The sequence below is a fragment of the Rissa tridactyla genome, chromosome 13 (assembly GCF_028500815.1).
Source record: "Rissa tridactyla isolate bRisTri1 chromosome 13, bRisTri1.patW.cur.20221130, whole genome shotgun sequence".
Lineage (NCBI taxonomy): Eukaryota > Metazoa > Chordata > Aves > Charadriiformes > Laridae > Rissa > Rissa tridactyla.
This window is the reverse complement of record NC_071478.1, coordinates 12,562,808-12,579,822: the sequence shown is the minus strand read 5'-3', so window position 1 is coordinate 12,579,822 and position 17,015 is coordinate 12,562,808. Positions and strand designations below refer to the sequence as shown.

General features: G+C 45.8%; 1 protein-coding gene across 4 annotated transcripts in view; it reads right to left on the bottom strand.

Moving 5' to 3' along the window:
- The window catches only part of PXN (paxillin), a 50,565-nt gene that overhangs the window by 15,791 nt on the left and 17,759 nt on the right, over positions 1-17,015 (bottom strand). For all 4 annotated transcript variants that reach the window (XM_054219644.1, XM_054219642.1, XM_054219645.1 and 1 more), the window contains exons 2-6: positions 5,786-6,012; positions 5,179-5,294; positions 3,079-3,218; positions 2,508-2,709; positions 1,863-1,998 (exon numbers count right to left, since the gene is read on the bottom strand). In XM_054219644.1, coding sequence (XP_054075619.1) covers positions 1,863-1,998; positions 2,508-2,709; positions 3,079-3,218; positions 5,179-5,294; positions 5,786-6,012 — 821 coding nt within the window. The remainder of the gene's footprint in view (positions 1-1,862; positions 1,999-2,507; positions 2,710-3,078; positions 3,219-5,178; positions 5,295-5,785; positions 6,013-17,015) is intronic.

Below are 17,015 nucleotides of genomic sequence, written 5' to 3'. Positions count from 1 at the left end.
CTGGAGTTGCACAAAGATTCTAAGGCCTTTTCTCAAGACTGCAAAGCATTTGAGCACCCACACTTAAAAGCGTCCCCTCCTTGTATCTTGCAAGGAAAACCTGTGCTGGGCAAGGTCATTCTCAGTTGCCAAGAGCTCACCTAGGAGCAAAGCAGCAACCACACCCCAAGCTTGTTTTCTGAGCCCTGATAAAAGCAGCAGGGACAGGGGGCCATGGCACTCAAGCTCCCACAGCACTTGGAAGGAGCAAGGCAGGGTATGCCAGCAGCGCAGGTGGGAACTCTCTCCAGCTTCACAACAGTGCAGTTTTTCAACCAGACTGAACAGACACTTGTGGATATCCTGCACTCTAACCTAATAGGGAGAAAAAAAGGCAACGCTAAGGTGTCAATATTTGCAGTTCACTAAATACACACTACAGTAAGTCTAGAGAAAACAGTGAGTAACTCCAAGATTCTCACAAAATGAAGTACCTGTGCCAGAAATGGCACACTGAATTGAATTTCAGCAAGTGCAAGGCAAGTGAAATCCCGCAGAGCGTGCATGCTCAATGCTGGGTTCTGAACTCACACACTCGGTAAAAACTCTGGGTATTATGACCTCCACAAAACCCCCAGCACACATCCAAAACACTCATGTGAATGGCAGCACAGAGAGAACAAACAGCAAAGCCAGAATTGAATGTCCTGTCTACCTCCCCTCGCAAAACAATCCTCAGCTCTGGCTGCCCTACCTAAAGTCATAGAAGGAGGAGATGGAGTTCAGCACAGACAAGACAAACCAAGCATCAGCAGAATCTTCCATATGAGGAAAAAACAGAGTTGGGACTTTCTTAGTACTAGAAAGCAGACTTGCATGTTTATGTAAGAAAGGGAAACTCAACAATGACCACAAAGAGAATATCTAATATATTTGCTTTCTCCACCTCTCAGAACAAATTCAAGCGAATAATTCAGTACGGCTATAAGCAAACCAGCTGAAAATAGAAAGCAAGAAGTGAAAATATTTTTCATTTTGCTATGATTATGGGTAAATTAAGTCTCACGAAAATAAGCTCCGCAGTTAATCACCTAGTGCAAGACTGGTAACATACCTACATGAATAAAAAACAAGTTATTCAAATACATATGCCAAATGCTTCACTTAATCCAGATGACCACGCGAAAGTTACTCCTGAACTTATCCTATTATGGGATTTTTATGTGCTACTTATGACTAACGTAGCAGTTCTTTTCCAATACAATAGTTTGATTTCCAAACAAGATTCTGAATAGTATTTGCTATCCTCTGCCCCCACAAGAAGCTCAGACTTTAATCCCATTTTGAGGTGAATAAGAGATACTGTTTTACAATGGAAACCTTTGAAGTCTCCAGCTGTCTGAAGCGAAGGCTTCAGTGCTCATACCACATGCCTGGAAGATCATCCTCAGGGAAAGCACATCAGGGTAAAAACACACTCCAAAGAGGAAGATCTTCCCACAGAACAGAAGAGCCTGGTCTCTGTCAGTAAGAAGACTGGAGTCCCATGCTCCCCTACTTCTTGTGAAGTTGCAGCACAGCAAAATAATTTACCATGTATTGAGCAGTAACTAAGCTCATTATCTTTGGCAAAGAGACAAACTGCAGAACCAGAGGAAAAACAGACCCCCGAACTGCCTTTCCCTGCCAGTGATAAGAATTTATAGCATTTGAGAACACCTACAGTAGCCCTCAGAAAGCACAAATACCACCACAGGAAGTTTTTGAGAGGTAAAGAGGTCATTCTGGAGACCAATGAAGGTCAGCAGATGTGGCTAACAGGCAAAAGAGTCTGGGGGGTGAGGAGGGACAAGACGAAGTATTAAGTTGTCATGATAGGGCACCTTAAAGTCAGAGAGAGACGCCATCAGCTCATCCAGTTCTCGTGTAGCTGAAGAAGCAGATATACGGGTCTGCTGCTGGCTGGCGGTGACCCGCTGGGGGCTGCTCACCTCACCTTGGCTCACAGTGATTGCAGGGCTGACAAGGAAAAAACAAAAAAAAAAAAGAAAACAAAAAAAAAAGCGTGTTTAAGCCTGGGAGAGCACTCCTAGACTGAAAGTCCCACTGCCCCTCCAAACAAGCACAGCACAGTGAGTTTCACGAGCGCTGCCCTCCCTGACCAGCCCTTCCCCAGACCCTGCCTCACTGCCAAGTCTAACACAAGTGTGTTCACTCGCACACACACCATCCATTAAGAAATGGACAATGACCAAACATTCATTTTGTCAGACAGTGGGTATTTGTGACCAGCTTTAAATCTGAGTTTGAACAATCCACGTCTCATAACATCATTTATATTTTTTCATCCAGGAGTAGATAAACGAGCGCCAGCATCTTCATGCACCTGCTTGATTTCTGACCCTTTAGACAAAGCCCATCTTCTGCCTGCCGCTCTCCTGCAGCATCTGCCCCCGCACTACAGTCACTCTTCCCACAAGAACCTGTCCCACCCCACCCAAGCCAGTAACCACCAAAGCACTACTCACACTGGACTTGGCACAGAGCTCTCCAGCTCGTCCAGCAGGCTCTCCACACTGGGACGCACATCTTCGATCCCACGGGCACCATTTCGCTTTGGCTTTTCTTTTGTAGGGGGTGCAGCCTTCCCTCCTACAGAACTGCTGCTCTCTGGGACGACATAGTGAGGTCCAGTCACACTAGGTAGTGATGGGCTTCTGCTGGTTTCATCTTAGGAAAGGGGAGTACAAAAGAGTCATTCAGACCCCTAGGTCCATACATACATGCTAATCACAAACAAGAACAACAAATTGCCCAGAACCTTGTCAAACATCCATCTTTGAGGATACTCAGAACTTCACAGCACAAGGGCCTGAGCAACCTAATCTAACTTTGAAACTTTAGCTCGAGCCAATTTTGAAGTTGGCCCTGCTTTGAGCAGGGTGCTGCACCACAAACATCAAGAGATCATCCATACCAAAGGAATCTTTGATCAGGGGCTGGATGGGTCTCCCACATAAGGATGTTGGAAGGAAAAAGTGGGCTACTGTTTTGAGAATCAAACTATCCACTCATCCGAAACGTCTTGCTATACCTTACCTGCTGGGAAGCCACTGGCAGGATTATGTTGAACAGCATTCAGTTCCAGAAGAAGTCTGTCCAGTTCTGAGAGGTTGCTGCCCAGAGAGGAGCTGGTCATTGTGGGAGATGGTTCTGCAGACTTCTGCTTGTTCGGGAAACTAAAGATAAAAGGGAAGTGTGAAACTTCTACATCAAAATACAGCAGAAGGATGGAGGGAAACTTACATTATGTTCACAAAGTTCACACATGTACTGTATTCTTTTCAAGCAATGCTTTTAGCTCTGGGGGAAAAAAGATGTGTGCTTTGTGAAATGACTACGACGCAGCCACTGCTTAGCCACATCTTCAGTTGTCTGTTACAAAGAAATAGCATTGATGGACAGGGCCTCAGGTTTTAGGACTGTGCGCTGCACAGCCCTGTAGCAAAGAGTTAACCATCTGCAGATCCAAGACGCACAGAACAGCACAGAACCATTAGCTTGCATACAGGAAAATTACTTGTTTCTGCTGACATCACATCAAACAGCAAAAACCTTCCCCCTGAAGCAAGAGAATGCAGGGTCAGCACAGACTGGAGAAGGAGGCAAAGTACAAACCTCAAGCTATCAACAGAAAGTCAAAAGCAGCAGGCTATGTGGTAGTGTCTTAACAGCACTCGAGGTCTCGTTTCAAGTACTCAAACCTTTACTTTGGGGAACTCTAATCAATTTATAAGAAAGTAATTTGAAACTATTTTCTACTGTGTTAAATACACAAGCCTTGAACGAAGTTTACCAGTGCACAAGTGTGTATAAAACACTGGCTGTGATTACTGCTTATCCTATATGGGTGATCCCATTTACCACACACAACTGTAAACAGTTTCAAAGCGAAACTTAGCACCAATGCAGTGATTTTTATATTAATTACACTGTAGTAACAGTCTTCCCATCATCAATGGCAGAGAAATTATTTTCTCCTAGTTCTACAAATGGAGAAATAGCTTCTAATGCTCCAGAGGTTCCTATTTTATCAAAAAAATACTTTCTAAGTCCAAAATGGGAACTTCTGTCTTGCGCACACTACCACATTATGCTCAGGAAGTTAATATGTAACAGGCTTTAGGACTCTGACACCTATAACACCAGTGACAATTATGAAATTCCATAAGGGCAATTATTATCTTTCCCTTCAGACCGAAAAAAAATATCCACATATGATTCAATCTGAGTAGGGCGTACTTCACCCCGAGTCAAGCACACAAGCTACAATTCACACCAGAACCAAGCCATGCCAGACCCTTGTACAAGAGAACTTATGGCTGTAATTACCTCCATTTTGTACTAATTGCATGCAGCCATCTGAAAAAATCGCAATTACTGCCTCCATTGGGCTATCTCTGGATATGCCTGCCTGTACCCAGAATTAGTTCTGGTTGAAAGCAACCTCCTGCTCAGCAGAAAGAGCTAGGCATGGTTAGAACATGGCACCAGAGAAACACCAGTCTCCACACAGTAAGAAGGTACCCAGGACAGAGTGCACTGTAGAGGGTCATCAGAGATGAAGTTCTGACAGCGTCTTCCTCACTCATCCCCATGTCAGCAGAAAGGTCTGTCCTACCATACAGGCAGCTACTCCAACCTCTCAGCATAAGGGTGGCTGCCTTTTTGAGTATAAACTAGTTATCCATCTATCCTCTACTGAGATTGAAGCTTTAAGAAGTTTGAATTTACTTGAAAATTCAAGTCATTGCACATCCTGCTCAGACACAGGTAACTGAGCTCCCCAGGATAACTGACCCAAAGGCCACCCACCTCCTAAAGAACTTCTGCTCCTTAACAGAAGGATCGATTTGACACTTGTCTCTGGATTGTATCCTTCACAACACAATCCAGATCCTGTTCTGCCCAACAGATCCTTAACCACTTCTGCAGCTGAGCAAACCAAAGGGCCAGGTCAATCTTCGAAGTGAGTATGCAAGTTACAGTGGTCTCTTACAAAAGAGGCAATCAAAACCAACTCAGGGCAGCATAACATACACAGGCAATGCAGTGTTTGTTTCCACTTATAGAAGGCAGCTTGAGCCACAGCAGGCTCAATTTGTGAGTCAGGCTTATCTCTTAACAGCGACAAGATACCTGTAGACGTGTTCCTCTTCACTGGCACGAGGAGAAGGAGAGCTGAGCCCGTCTCTAGGAACAGAGGCACTGGAGCTTTTGGCACTAGAGCTGTATATAGGAGACTGGGACTGAGGCTGTGGAAATAAGATTTGCATTGGAAACAGAGAATACAAAACAAATACGTACACTGCTGCATTGCAACCACACACACGGATAGGACAGAACAAAGCCCAGAAGAAGAAAAAAAATAATCTGCTACATAGCTAACCAGCCTCCATCAGATGAGCTACACCAGGAACAACTGTTCTCCACTTGCTTCAGATTTGCCTGTGAGTTGCAGATCTGTGCTGGAAACCCCCAGTCTGCTTTCCACAGGCTGCAAGACAGATGACTAACACTAATCTCATCACACTACCATTTTGTCGGAACAATGACAATGATTCTGTGCCATTTGCTCCAACCAGTTTGTTCTATGAAAAACCCACACCTCCCCCCATTTCCCCACTCTGTTCATAGTGAAACTCATCCTCCCTTCTTGCTATTCCCTCTCCTTGCCTACTTCCTTGAGAGACACTGCACGAACAAAATAAGCATGCATCCTCCCCAGCCGCACACATTTACTTACTTGCTGGTGGACGTATCTGGATACGTTGGGTTGCCACTGGTCTAAGGGGTCAATCACAGTGCCATTCAAGGCCTCATTGGAAGGTGGCGGGGGCACTGGAGGTGGTACAGCAATCTCCTGGTATGTGTGGTTTCCAGTTGGGTAGGAATAAGGCGTTTCCTCTGTTAGAAATACTGGCCGTTTGGAGATATGTGAAGTGGTGGATTCCAGGTCTGCCAGTAAGGCGTCTGCAGGAAAGGGAAAAGAAAAAAAAAAAGTAAAATCCTAGATTACTTCTTTTTCTATTTTGTCTCATTCAAGATATCCACATCAGAAGGTCTTTGGGAAGACCTTTCATCTAGGGTGATCTATTAAATGCCCTGAAAAACATTACTGCAGCCCAGGACTGAATGGGTTAATCAAACTTCTAGTACAAAGAAAACACCAAGAGGTAACAAAGCAGCCAGAAAAACTGTGTCAGCCTCAGATTTATTTCTTAACTGGAAAACCACCTAACAACAGGGACCTGTAGTCTCACTGCACCATGCAGAAGAGCAACCTAGGAGAAACCTGCCCAGAGATCAACTGGCAACAGGATATTGACACAGACTAATTACAGGCCCCACATCATCACAGAGTCATTTACTGTGGCCGCAGGCACTGCTTTCTGCAGGAAACAAGATCTCGGGAGGGGTTTTCTCCCGAGTCTAAGGTAGTGGAAGAAGCATGAAACTTTCAAATTAGTCCATCGGCACAGCAGGAGTATGTGCTTCAGTATTCCTAACAAAAATCCCCCTTAGTATATCACACAAACAGTTAACTATTTTCTAGAGGCTGCCAGGTAAACGCCATTTCTTCTCCTGGAAACAATTCTCAGCTTGCTGGGTGGAGACTGCTCACAAATTCCTGAAGAGAAGAAAAACTTCCACCAGCTAGAAACGCCGGCACTCAGGCCAGGCAGAAGAACCCATGCCATATGGTCAGCACCTCTCAGAAATCTCAAAGCAGGAAAAGTGCTCTCCCTCAAAGACAGGCCATGAAAAGGCATTCCCACCTTTCTGTGTTTCTGCCTGCAAACTGTCCTCTGCCCATTCCCAGCCCGGCACTCCTCTGCGGTGACTCACAGGCAAATCCCGACTTGTTGGACCTTCTGTCCTGTGAACCCACCCTGCGGAGCCCACTGCAGTTCCCGGTGGGGGAAACTCCAGCGAGCGACTGGAGGTCTGCACTGTACTCACTTTCTAAAGAAAGTCTCGCTGGCGGGCTGCCCAGCTTTCCACTGGGGCAGTGGGCTCCAGTGCACACCTCTTTAAGGCTATTAGAGAGTAGCCAGTTCGCTAGGGACATCGGCATTCTCCATTATAACAGAATCAGGACATACCTGGCAGGTCCCTTCAGAGATGTGGAATTCAGCCAGACACCAGTAACACAACGTCAGCAGAATTAGGAAAGGAGGCTCTAAGAAACCCCCTGGATCTCCCTCCCCTCCACACAGAAGCCACTTCCTTCAGGCAATCTCAGTTAGCAAGATTTGTCTTTCTCCTCCCGCACATAGCAGGTACTTGATTCTCAGGTCTGGGGTGTGAGGGCTCAGCCTGAGCGGAGCCACCCTGCAGTATCCTCCACCAGGGTCACAAGGAGCTGAAGTTATTAGGTGGCACCAGAATAGCAACCGAGCAAGCACTCGCCCTAATGGCTGCCTACCCGCTCTCAGGGGGCAGGCACCTGCCAGCTCAAAGCCGCTTCCTGAGCACAGCAAACCACACCAGCCAATGCACTTAGCAGCCCTTCAAAATATATTAAAGTGTCAAATGGAGGACACTATCATTGCATTACAAGACGAGGAAGGTGCTGCTTTTATATTCACTCTCTTCCACAAACCAAAGCATCACAAAAGAAAAAAAACTAAAAAGTGATCCTGCCCTCAGAGAACTGAATACAGCCATTAGCAAATTAAATACCATGTTAAATTAACTCTATACACCTTTCATCTAGCCAAAAAGATGCTCCAAATCATTTAAGTCACAGGCATCTTCCTACAGGGGCCAGAATACCCCAGAAGCAGTTTCTCCAAAGGAATCCAAGCTTTCTTCAGCTGGGGAAAAATGAACTTAATCTTCTTTTTAAGCAAAAGAACAGCTGGTGGATTCCAGAGCAAACGGCACATACCTCAAGGGAACTGCTGAAGAGCTGCAATTCTTTCAACCAGGCAGGTCCTATGACTGGAGGTTTCGTGCACACAACCTCCAAGAGAAGTGCTATCCGAGAAGGTGTGGTTTTTGCTTCTCCCCACCAATGACAAAGGCAAATCAAACTCCACCAGGAAGTGAAAATCCCATGAGGGTGCTGGGCTCCTCCAGCCCTGCAGAGGGGACCCAAACCAGTTTTCCACCCTCCACCCATAGCCCTCGCTGCAGGACAGGCAGATGTAACCATCTCACCACAAAATCCTCCTCCTTGGCTCGGCACTCTGCTGAATGAACCGTCGGACAGAAAACCACTGCTTTTTACTAACGGCACAGAAATGAGTTCAGCTAGATTTACTGGTTTACTTTTATAGGTCTGCAGAGTAAGAGGGGTCTGTAAATGCCGGGAGCACTCTGCTCCCAGGTTGTGAAGGAGTTAAGGAGAAGACATTACAGTTTAATGATTAACTTCCCCCATACCCTCCCCCTTCCTGACTTGAGCAAACAAGGCAGAGCTGAGGAACAGGAAGCGGAGGGAGGAGAAAAGGCTGGTGAGGAATCATTGGGTTACTCAAACTCCACTTTAACTTTACAACTGATACCAAAGCAGTTGCAGGAAGGCACCACCCCACCTGGCAGGACAGGGAAAGGAACAAGACAGGAGCAGGAGAGGCACAAACACACTGGTTTCTGAGAGGCAAAGAACCCCTCCTTGTGCTTGCTCGTCCCCACGTTCTGCAAACCCACGGTCCACCCTTCCTCGTGTCCCAGTCGCTCCCTCCAAACTCACTGCCTCAACAGAGGGAAGTTCTTCCCCATTCATGTCCCTCCTGTTGCTGCTTCAAGACACACAACCTGTTCTCTGATCCAATCCTATCAGCAGTTTCCTGAAGTTTTGCTTGAGTGGGGAGTTGCGCCCATTCAAAGGGTCCAACACTGGCACCAGAACTGCCCCGAGGAGGGCAGGGCGAAAGCAGTGATGGCACAGCAAGAGTGGTGGTGGCACGGTGCCCGCTCAGTCCACCGCACCTTGTGGAGCTTCACCCTGCCAGAAGGAAGCGACCCGCAGGCACAGGCTGCAAATCACTCTCTTGGAGGTCAGCCTAAGGAGTTTCACAGCCCAGAGACAGGCTGCAGGCAGCGATTCAAAACACAGCCAAAGGCATTAACATGTTGTTTTCCATGCAGCACCTCATCCCAAGAGGTCCCAAAGTACTGTGCATTCATTTAGCTTTTGTGCACCTTTTTAACACTACCAGAAGACAACATGAGATACAGATGGGGGAGGAAGAAGGGCAATTTATTAGTAGAAAACATGACCCATTGCTCTCTTTCTTTCTTTTGCAAAAGGGACTGTAACCTGACGAACTGTAAGGACGATGCTGTGGCTTGCGCAGTGCTGCACCTCACGTTACAGAACTGAGTTCACTACAGTGATCGCTCCTTAAACAGAAATATTAAATAGAAATATTAAATTTCGATCGATTTATTGGATAATTAAGTGTTCCTTCCCAAGGCGACTCCTGAGGGACGGTGCTGCAGGAGGTGTAAATCAACCAGTTAGTCCCTCCCAACGCGTAGGAAGCAGTTGACTGGATCATCCCAAGGTGCTGACGCAGACCAGTCCGCACAACCAGCAGCCATCAGAGGGCACCACCACATCCTTACATGGACAGAAAGATGAAACCGACAGCAATGGCTAACTTGGCAGTAACTTCAGCTCACTTGTTCATCCCCGCTGAGTCGGGAACCTGCCCCTATTTTAGGCACACAGAAACTTTCTGCGGGTGCCACGTGTACTGCAGCTCCCCACGGAGACACACATCTTCAGGCCAGCACACGCCACAGCACCTCTGGGGCTGGAAACAACCACACACACTGACTTCACCACAGTTCTACTGCTGCCCCAAGTACTCTGTAAAATATTACAGGCACAGCTCTAGGAGGCAGACTCTCCCAAGGTTACAAGAGCAGAGATTCGTTTCTCTCTAGAGGATAGATTTAACCATTTTGTACCAATAAAGTAAACCAGACAGGGTTATGCCAGATCTTCTCCTGTGCTCGTCCACAGGATCACCCCTCCTTCCACTCTACAAAAAGCCACTAACACAACCCACAGACAAAATGTTAACTCACAGACACGTGGGTGGAGTGGAACCAGAGTACAGTTACCAAAGACTCAGCAGGGCTCAGCCCACTCACAAGCATGGGCTGTGCATACAGAATTTGTATTTCCTCTGTTATAAAGAGTGCTTAGTGGGGTGTGGAAGAGCGAGGGATACTTTCTAAAGCACCACCAATCAGACACTCCTGGTTGCCATCACTACGCTAGTGCGGTCACACAGCCGATACAACCCTAACTCACTGTCCGCAGCAGCACAGTGCATCTCAAGGTGTGTGTGCCTGGGTACTCCATGGGCGCAGGTAACCTGGCCAAGCACCTGGTGAAGCCGCATGCAAACAGGAGACAGGAGCACAGAAGGATGGAGTCCTCCTCCCCCCACTGGGCAGCCCAAAAATTACATGCTCAATTGGAATCGCATTCAGAGGGCTACTCAAACCACATCCACATCCTCCCCGGCATGGGAGGACATTTGTGTTCACAATCAAGTGGTTTTTCTACACTGACTTTCCTGTGGAGGAGGCACAGTTAAGGAATGATGTCACGTTTGATACCTTTACTGCTATAAAGCACTCCAAGACATCCAGGGGTCCAGGTGCATTAGTTTGCCCTTCTCTCCCTTCCCCCCTGCTTTGTCAAAAAACATTAACTATGAGGTCCTTGGGATTCTGGCCTTCGAATCCCACACACGGCTCTGCATATACGTTAGATACATATGAGTGGCCCTGAATACAAACTGCATTGCTTCAAGGTGGTTCCCAGCATCTGCCAAAGCTCTGCTAGTCATTTTGACAGCTTGGGACAAGAACTCTCAATCTGATGTCCAATGTATTGAACAGCTCTGAAAAATCCCTTTTACCAAGAAAATCAGCAAGATGAAAGAGCAGGAAAATACCTTAGGGTAAGCCCCATTTGCCAGTTCAAGCTGCACTGAAATAAATAATCATGTCCCAAGTTATATACTGCACATTCCTGCGCTATCTCCCCGGCCCACACCTCTGTCAGACCGAGGAACAGCTCACGCATTCCAGGGACTCCAACGCAGGCTCCTTTGCAGTCACTGCGTGTCAGCACTCGCTGCCCTGCAAATGCGGTATCCTCCGGCAGGAACAGCCTCGTGTGCAGCCGCAGGGGCACATTCTTCAGCTTCCCACATCCCAGGTTTGTCTGATAAAGAGCAGTAACACCAGACTAGGGATCACAACATGGTTCTGAGGTACAGAACAGGAATGGATAACACGGGAGCCCCTCTGTACTGATGAACACACAAACCTTTTCTATAAATCTGACCTGCGCTCAGCCCCCTTAAATAGATAAAGTTATTAAAAAGAAAAAAAAAAAAAAAAAAGATATTTACATGCATCTTCCCATGCGCATCAAAACATACTCTTTTTTCACTCACCTCTTTGTATCTCAAAAATGCTCCTGGATTAAGGCGGCATAGTGAAGCAGAACACATCATCAACTAGTTCTGGACAAATCTACGTGACAAGGCATTGACAAATTCACATTTGCCAATTGGCATCAAGCAGCTTTTTAACGCTAATTTTTCCTCAAGCCGTAAATAGTTTTCCACTCTTCATAAGAGGTCTAGGATTTTTTTTTAAAGTGAAGCAATTTAAAGAAATGTAAATTTGCTTTTCTCTGTTAAGGAGAAGCCTTCTACTACTGCGTGTCCAGCATAATTCCAGCCTGTGTGAGGGCTAGAGACACACAGCATATTCAGTCAGCTCAAAGATGACAGCATTAGTGCCAGAAGAGAGAAAACTACCTCAGATTTCCATATGCAGTTCATCTCTCTCAACAACTGAGGATGAGCTATTAAGCCATGCTGACACAGCAAATAGTAAGTAGATCAAAAGGATGGTGGTCGAATTTTCTTCTACATCTCATCTACTGCTGGGGAGGAAATGGAAGCATAACTGAGGCAAGATACTTCAAATGCCTCAGATATCAGTCTTTCATTTTCAACAGTTGAAAGCCACATCTGCGCATCCATCAAACCGCACGTTGCCTGTAGCGCTGCTTCTTGCATGGGACATCTGGAAAGTGAGTGACACTGGAGACAGGATTCTTCATCCAGCCACCACACAGAGCAAATGCCTTCAGCTTTCAGCCACAGAGTCCCATCACCACCAACTTCTCTACTGCCACATGTCCCTGATAGCCCAGACACAGCACACTGGGTAATCAGGATGAGATGTCTATGCACAAACTACAGTATTTCCTCTAATGCAGCTGCAGAGAACAGGTGTCTGCACCTCCTCTCTTGTTCCCCACACCCTGTTTACCCAAGTAACTGGAACTGCTACAGGTTTTCCTGGCTTAGGCAGCAGAACACTCCCAGAGGACTGGTAAATGGAAATAAAAAGCAAGACAGCCGTAAGGGCAGGTCTAAATGAGGACATGGACTTTACATGATAATCATGTCTCACTTGGTGTAAGACGAACTGCAGACCCCACGTTTCCAGAATGACACACCATTCTCCAGCCCTTTTTTCTTAATACCTGTAAGAAGCTGAATTCAAATCCTTGATCTTTGCTGTCCCCTAAATGAATGAGGGGAATTGCATCTCCAGAACGGAACTCTGAGCTTGCAGACTCATCTGCGCAGCCTCTTTGCAGAATCCCTGAATCCAAACTTTAAAAATCTCATTAGGTTCCAGTGAGTCTTCTCTCCCCCACCGCCAGGAGTAAATGCAACTCCAGCTCACACACAGGGAGACAGCTCGGGGCGGTAACCCAATCCCTGGCAAGACAGTTTTACATTGTGAGTAACTGCAGAGGAATGGGGAGCTTGGGTATATTTATTGTATTAAACAGCCTTTCAAAAGAAACATTCGCAATGCTTTAGAAGAGCTGCATCAAAAAGACTTGCTGGAGCCTTGCTATAGGGCTTCTCACTCGAGTTTCAGTCTGGAAGGGGTGGGGAACCCCAAAGAGAAACCCTGACAACAGGAATTCCCTTTTAACAGCAGCTTTGACTTTTCTCAGCAAAATGGAAGAGCATTATCAGAAACAGGAAAACCACGAACAAACAGATGAATACAGGCATTGACTTCCAGGTAAAAGAAATGTAGTAACAGGTTCTTAAGGCATTATATTCTAATCAATGTTTTTAAATGCAAAAAGATCAGCCTACAAAAGCAATAAAATAGAAAGACTACATTCAAAGTGATACCTTAAAAATTCAAAGTGCAATTAGGTGCTCTTAAAATCCTGAAGTTCTCTGGTTCACACAGATACAAAGTACGTAAAATAGCTTGGCTTACTGTTTAAAACATTCTGAGAAGGAGACATTTAGAAGTTTTCCAAAACTTAACCAATATGTTGAGAAAGTGGTTAGAATACAGGACACGTAACAGCTCTCTTGTGAAGGAGGGACAGATTGTTATTCAAGATACAGAAAAATTCAAGGCACAAAAAGCAAGTAATTTGCTAGACCTAACAACTGCTGGAGTACCAGTAAAGAGCAGCCACTGGTATTTTTACTTCACATTGTCTGCCTAGAGGAAGTTCAGATGACATGGTCAAAAAAAATCACTCAGCTATTTTTTTTTAATGTATTCCAGTGACTGACGTTTATTCAAAGCCTTGCACTATCTCATTATCAAGGTATTGGTGCAAGTCATGCCTCATGTCACTGCTTAACAAAAAGAACATCCCGACTAGTATCAATACACGGTATGGTGAACTCCGATAGAAGATAATATGCATGAAAATCCTTCAAGCTTCTCTGTTCTTTGAAACCAATATTGTGCCTTAGAATAAGCTACACCATACTAACACGCCGTTATTTGTGGCGCTGATTTACAAATTTGTGGGGGTGTTTCAGGAAAACTTAACAGCAAAGGCAACCATCTAGTAGTTGTTATGCCTAGCTACACCAGGCTGCAGAGACAAACTAAACAAGAATCCCGTGACAGGCAGAATGGCTTTCAAAAATCACATGATGGCAGCCACTGTGAATCCCATCTATGCCATAACTCGAATATGGAGAGCCAAACCAGTTAGCTTTCCCCAGTACAGCAGCCCATGCACCCAGCTCTGACCACTATCAGCAAATGTCTAAACAAAGACAAGACACTGCGCTGTGAGATGTGGTCTACATGATCAGCTGCAGCAATGATTGTGGCTTCCTGTCCCAACCACTGAGACCCAAGCCGGAGATTTTATTCCAGAGCTTGTGGCCAGCTAACTGGTCACAACTAACATGCATTACTACCACCCCAAGCATGGGATTGTAGAAGAGTGTGCAAATACAGCCTGTTTAAAGCAATTTCAGTAACTGTTTATCAGTAACTAGTCACTGCACATTTGCGGATGAAATGCAAACCCTTCAAGCACTCTCACTGTAGTTCCAGCAGAGTTGCCGCCACCACCCACCAGAGTAAGGGAAGGGCCCAGCGATCCCTCCTTGCCCCAGCATGCAAACCCATGCTGTTCCTGGAACTTGCCCTGTTCATGGCCAGAAGTTTACTGAACTAATTCAACTTACTAATCCAGTAAAAGTTTACTGGGTTGTTGCTTTGGGTTTTTTTTAGATAAACTTGTTACACCTCTTGGAAGCATAGCTCCAGCCACTCTATGACTTAAGCAGCTTTTAGAAAGTGTTTTAAAGCAAACAATGCCAGAATTTAGCCCTTGTCTAACCAAGTGAATAAAACTTATGCTTTAAACAGGAAATACTATCACCTCCAAAACTCAGGCCAGGACACAAACTGTAAGACCCAGCCCCATCCTGCCATTAGTTAAAGAACTCACCCATCCTCCTGTCTGATTCCCCTAATTAATCTGCATCTCAGATGCAGACGAGAAAAACTGCAGCCTGAAAAGGGAGCAATCAGCAGGCAGCACAAACTGAAATGGTCTTAAATTCCGGAGACATCCCTCACCACTACCAGCCACTTCCACAGGAGCCTACACTGACATTTTGGCTTTGCAGCCCCAGGATTATGACACGCCTCCATCAGTAGGGCTGCACACCTGGTGCTCTCTCCTTTGCGCCACTGAGCCCAAGGGTTAGCTTTTGACAGAGACTACTCCTGATCATAAAATTTTGAAGATGAGCCAACTCTGTATGCTACAAAATCCCAAAAGAAGCCATCATGTGAGCTCAGACCTTCCACCAGATCCCTCTGAGGGGCAAGAGGGCTATTTGTACATACGCTGGAAAACCATAAAGGTCACCACAAGATCCTTCCTGGAACTGGCCACACCGCTTCCTTTCAAATTAACACAAGCATTTCACTGAAACTCAGCCCTGCCCTGTAACCTCAGCAATGGTGTATTTGTCAGCAGGGTGAGGGGTTAGACTGCCAGCATCACGAGGGGTCAGCTAGTTCCCGTGTAACCCAGCAGCAAGGCGCCGAGAGAGGCCACTCTGAAGGAAACCAGCTGACCAGTTTGCAGCTTGACACCAGCAGCCCCTACGAACCACAGCCCCATTCCTTGAGTGAGCATCTCGGATCCACCTCTTGTAATCTTTGATGCAACAGGCTGGGAAATCCATCAACTGCTGGCTCCCTTCACATCCCTCAGTTGGCAGGAAGGTAACCTAACCTTAACCAGACCCACAGGGCATGGGATCATCAGTGCAGCATGCAGGCTGAGACACACTGCAACTGCCTCAAAGATCTGAGTCAGCACAGTTTCCTGGATGAAACAACACAAATCTACAGCACTCTCTGGTCTACAGTCCAAGCTGTGTGAAGGAACCACAAAAGATTTTTTTGTAGGACCACAGTTTTTCCACTTAGCTCTTGAACGCTACATTAGACCCCAGGTCAAACTGGCTGAGAGAAATGAACCACCACCTACAAAAGAGAAACACATAGTCTGCCTTCCTCCAACTTTCTTAGAAAAACTTTCATCCCCTTTCCACTACCTCAGAACAGTTCATTAGATGGCTGAGATAACAGAATTCAAGTCTCACAAGGCACATAAACGCTTACACAGTCAGAGGTTTGCTCAGCATCCTCACACTGGAAGTGCTTTATGATTTAAACACCATCTCCTTTCATCCTGTACCTGATGCTCCAGGAAAAAAAAAAAAAAAAAAAAAAAGGAAAAAAACCCAGTAAGGTTACCAGCCCAATTTCCAAAGAAAATGTGGTTTGAAAACACTTTTTTTGGTTTTCAGCTGAAAAGCTGCTAAACCAAGCGTAGCCTTTTTAAGTTCTTCAAATTAACTTAAGCTGTCCACTCCACTGCCATGACTATCGTATTCAGAAGCTGTCAACAGAAACACCAGGAAGAACAAACTCTTACAGGCGCTGAAGATCTAAGGACAGCATAGAGCAAAGCAAGGCCGTACAAACCCAGCTTAAGGTAGCTGTTGTATTCTTCAGGTATTGCCTCCAAGAGGAGTACGTGAACTTACTAGCAGCACTGTAACATCTCTGGTTTCAGAGCCTGCTCCCTCCCAAAGGTGTGTCCTCCCGTTTATTTCTCATTTCCAGAAAGTGCTGGGGAGGGTGGAAGGGAAGGGTTACTTCCTGCTGTATACAGCATCCTCTTTTTTATAGCATGGCTTTCTCCACACTGGAAGTGAAAAGAGACATCTTGTATTTACTTCCTTATGTTTATAGTCCTGAGCAGCAAACAGCTCATGTCAGGAAAAAACACCCTATGCTAAGACCTGGTGACTTAAACTGAATTCATGTCCCAGATTACTAAACAAATAAGTTTTTCAGTTTCACAGCTACCAAAGGCTTCTGAGAATGCCGGATCTGCAGCTACACAAGCCTTGAATGCCTCTGTATAGAGATTCACAGACAGACAACCCACAGTTGTGTGAAGCTAAAAGAGAAAAACAATCCCTTGAGCGGATCCTTTCTATCTAGATCAGTGTACTCTCAAACTGAGTCCTAAACAGGAAACAATGACCAAAGATGGATAAGCTTAGTCAAAAAATTCCTCCACTGCTCTATGAACAATCTTC